This window comes from Topomyia yanbarensis, chromosome 3 (genome assembly GCF_030247195.1).
Source record: "Topomyia yanbarensis strain Yona2022 chromosome 3, ASM3024719v1, whole genome shotgun sequence".
Classification (NCBI taxonomy): Eukaryota; Metazoa; Arthropoda; class Insecta; order Diptera; family Culicidae; genus Topomyia; species Topomyia yanbarensis.
Genome location: NC_080672.1, coordinates 47,576,176 through 47,580,321, shown reverse-complemented (window position 1 = coordinate 47,580,321; position 4,146 = coordinate 47,576,176). Strand labels below are relative to the sequence as shown.

Genomic DNA, 4,146 nt, shown 5'->3' with positions numbered 1-4,146 from the left:
TCTGAAAAATTTCTACTAAGTGGCGTTTTCGGAAATTTGAAATTTTGCTTGGCTAATGAGATATGGCGAAAAACGAACTGAGAAAGAGTTTTTTTGTTCAAATCACTGTATATTGGAATTGGCTTAAGTTACATTGAAGTTTTAGATGTTTTTGCCTTTCTCAATAGAAAGGTATTGCAATTGCTCTGAAAACCAACTTTTTAACGGAGGCCCGGAGGGCCGAGTGACATATACCATTCGATTCAGTTCGTCGAGTTCGGCAAATGTCTGTGTGTGTATGTATGTGTGTGTATGTATGTGTGTGTGTATGTGCGTCTGTGTGTGTGTACGCGAACACAATCTCACTCACTTTTCTCAGAGATGGATGAACCGATTTTTACAAACTTAGTCCCAAATGAAAGGTGCAGCGTTCCCATAGGCTGCTATTGAATTTCTAATGGATCCGACTTCCGGTTCCGGAATTACAGGGTGATGAGTACGATCACGCAGAAAATGTCGATTTTAAGAAATTCTGCAATGAATGTATAATGGTGAAAATTTTTCCAAAATGTGACCACAACTGCTTCGATTTGTAGTACTAGGTCATTAACAGCCATTCAAAGTCTCTTTGGTCACATTGGCCACCATCATCGGTTCCGGAAGCCCCGGCGGAAGTATCAAAATTCAGACTAACAGTCACATCGGTTTCTCGGAGATGGCTAGACCGAATCAACCAAACTTAGTCTCAAATGAAAGATGTTGCGTCCCCGTAAATGGCTATTAAATTTTATCCCCAACCGACTTCCGGTTCCGGAGTTACGGGTTGTGGCGTGCGATCACATAGCAAATTGTGATTCAAACCGATACCCCGATGGAAGCAAAAAAGGTAAAAATTTCGCTAAAATGTCTCTCAAATAACTTAACTTTGCAGTTCTAGGTCACCGACGGCCAAACAAACTTTCGTTGACTACATTGACCACCATAGACGGTTCCGGAAGTGCCCGGGAAAAGCGGCCATCTTTCAAAATTTACGAACTCACATCATCCCTGAAATGGTTGGGCCGATTTTCACAAACTTAGTCCCAAATGATAGCTATATTATCCCCACAGATGTCTATAAAATTTCGTACGGATCGCTTATATGGGTCCGGAAATATAGACTAAATCGTCCGGTCACATATGAAATTCCCATATAAGCCGGAACTCAAATTTTTTTTCCAAAGGGGGGACCCCATGAAATTTCAGAAATCGAATTCGTATTTTTGATGCCAAACATCTTTAAAATGCATGAAACGTCGAGATTTTATGTTATCTCGAAAAATTTTTTTTTTATAAAAATCGACTTTTTGGGACTTTGCCGATTTCGCACCTTTTTTCAGTTCAATATTACCGTGGCTGTTTTTTCTTTGTCAAAATTTTAGAACTCGAATAATGATTTATTTTCCTGTATATAGTTGTCATGTGATGTATAATAATAAAATGTAATATATGCATTTAAAAGTTTTTAATGAATATAAACAACGCACACATTCTCGTGATTCATGATTGAGAAAGGCACAATTGCTCCGCTAGGTGGATTAAAATAGGTTTTTCAGTTCAATATTACCGTGGCTGTTTTTTCTTTGTCAAAATTTTAGAACTCGAATAATGATTTATTTTCCTGTATATAGTTGTCATGTGATGTATAATAATAAAATGTAATATATGCATTTAAAAGTTTTTAATGAATATAAACAACGCACACATTCTCGTGATTCATGATTGAGAAAGGCACAATTGCACCGCTAGGTGGATTAAAATAGGTTTTTCTATATAAAAATGTCTGACGAACATGATGGCATAAAAGTTTTCAAAATAAAAGTATAATTATTGCGAGAAAAGGCAGTTTAAATGTTAAACTGAAAATATTGTATATTTGGCAACACTGTAACCAAAAATTACATTTTTTTTTCTAAATTTCTTGACCAATTTCCTTCAAAAAATCATCTCACCGATTGTTTTTAGACCACGAGGACATGAAAAAAGTTAATAATTGATGCATTAATTGTTAGAAAATTTTCCTCATGACTCGCCATACATATCATGACACGTGTGAATGCGACTTTTGACTATTTTTTTTGCAAAAACTTCCAATATAGTCAACCTTTACTCGCAATAATTGAGAGATCAATACAGGATTGGTAAAGGCATCAATTGTCTTTTCTGAATTGTTTTTACCATTTATAATTTTCAAAATATTCAACCTCAAACTTTAAGAATCGTTTTTTCTCGAAATGTACTAAATGGCGCTTGTCACAAGATAGCATAACAGTGACGACATACCTTCTATAATTTGCAACCTCACTAGTACTAATTCGAAGTTAGCTAACCGCCAGCTACAAATTCAACCACCCCGCGATTTGGCAAATCAGTTTTGCACCAAACGCCGCGGTGAATCGAAATGGATCGTTGGGTTGGAAAAGTGGCCGTTGTAACGGGAGCCAGTTCCGGAATCGGCGCTGCGACAGTTAAACAGCTGATCAAAGCCGGTATGGTGGTGGTTGGCCTGGCCCGTCGTGTGGAACGAGTGGAAGCACTGAAAGACGACCTGCCGGGAGATGAGCGGAAGCGATTGCATGCCATGAAATGTGACGTTTCGAAGGAGGAAGATATTGTTGGGACATTCAAATTAATCGAAGAGCAGTTGGGAGGAGTGGACGTGTTGGTAAATAATGCCGGGGTCGGGCTCGGGGTTGCGAATTTGATCGATGCCGGTAACACGGAGACTCTACGGACAGTGATTGACACCAATGTGCTGGGTTTGGTACTTTGCAGTCGAGAAGCGGTCCAGTCGATGAAAAGACGCTCGGTCGATGGTCATATTATTCACATCAACAGTGTGGCTGGTCATCGTGTTCCTCCGATTCCTCGCTTCAACATATATGCGGCGAGTAAGTTTGCAGTGACAGCCATAACGGAGACAATGCGCCAAGAGCTCAGGAACGAAGGCTCAAAGACCAAGGTCACGGTTAGTTTGGTTGTCTATTACTTTTTTGTTCAATTATAATTATCACTCGTTTCGTTTTTTGCAGAGTATTAGCCCAGGAGCAGTGAAGACAGACTTGTTGTCGCAGGATCTAATAGACTCAGGTGTACCAACATTGGAACCAGAAGACATTGCGGATGGGATCGTGTACGTTTTAGGAACGCCGCCACGAGTACAAGTACACGAATTGACTATCAAACCGGTTGGAGAAGCATTTTGATTGTAACGTGTGTCAATTTTAAATATTATACACTTGAAAGATGGCACTTGTTCTAAGTCGAACGAAATACTATCATCGATTCCGATGAAGCTTTTCACGTCTCACCGGCATGGAAGACGAAACATTTTCCACAGTCAATAAGATTATTTTGTATCAAGAACAATTTTTAAAAAGGACGTAAAAGTTTCGAAAAAAAATTCTTCCATTATTGTATTTTACACAGCAAAACTAGCTGAGAACGAGTTATAAGAAATGAATACTTCTGTACGGAAAAAATATACTCTGAAAAAAACATTGTAATTTTTCACAATAACGAAAATTTATTTTAAAAATATAAATTGCATTAAACCCATTTTTTTAAATTTTTTATACTTTGTCAACGAAAACCTTTTGAGAAAAGAAACATTTTCATATGATTGCATGATGGAGAACTTATCGGTAAAAAAGTTTTTCTAACGATAACTTTATTCGGGTTTTAAAATTTCATACTAATTGACACACAAAACTAATTTCACTACAGAATATGATTCTAAGAATTATTTTAAATGAAAACATATTTAACAAAAATCCTCAAAAATGCGATGGTTGTCGAGATATTTGAAAATTTACTCCAACAAAAACAATTATTTCGAGTAATTATCCCCTTTTAAAAAGTTATTCTCGTTATCCCAGCAGAAATGTCAATAATCTAATATTTATCATTTTAAAGATGCAAATAAACTTTTTCAGTGTATTTGGATCATGGAGAAGCTTTCAATAAAAAAGTTTTCTTAACAACAACTTTTGACATATTTATAAAAACTCATACTATTTGCAGTCAAAAATATAATTTTCTTTCTTAATATGATTCTAAACGCCGGTGACTTCCGTTTGCCACCGAATAGCGAAAATTGTCATAAAGCCGGGGGTCATTTAAAAGGGA

General features: G+C 36.8%; 1 protein-coding gene across 1 annotated transcript; it reads left to right on the top strand.

Moving 5' to 3' along the window:
* Positions 1 to 2,378: 2,378 nt before the first annotated feature.
* Positions 2,379 to 3,531, top strand: LOC131689934 (farnesol dehydrogenase-like). Its single transcript, XM_058975327.1, has 2 exons — positions 2,379 to 2,986; positions 3,051 to 3,531. The coding sequence occupies exons 1-2, from the start codon at positions 2,420 to 2,422 to the stop codon at positions 3,222 to 3,224; spliced, it is 741 nt and encodes a 246-aa protein (XP_058831310.1). The 5' UTR covers positions 2,379 to 2,419; the 3' UTR covers positions 3,225 to 3,531.
* Positions 3,532 to 4,146: the final 615 nt, after the last annotated feature.

What these genes read in the sequence shown, in the direction of transcription:
- LOC131689934 (XM_058975327.1), top strand. Translation starts at nt 2,420, where the DNA reads ATGGATCGTTGGGTTGGAAAAGTGGCCGTTGTAACGGGAGCCAGTTCC. An exon ending in GCTCAAAGACCAAGGTCACG is followed by an intron (nt 2,987 to 3,050) that starts GTTAGTTTGGTT and finishes CGTTTTTTGCAG; the next exon opens with AGTATTAGCCCAGGAGCAGT.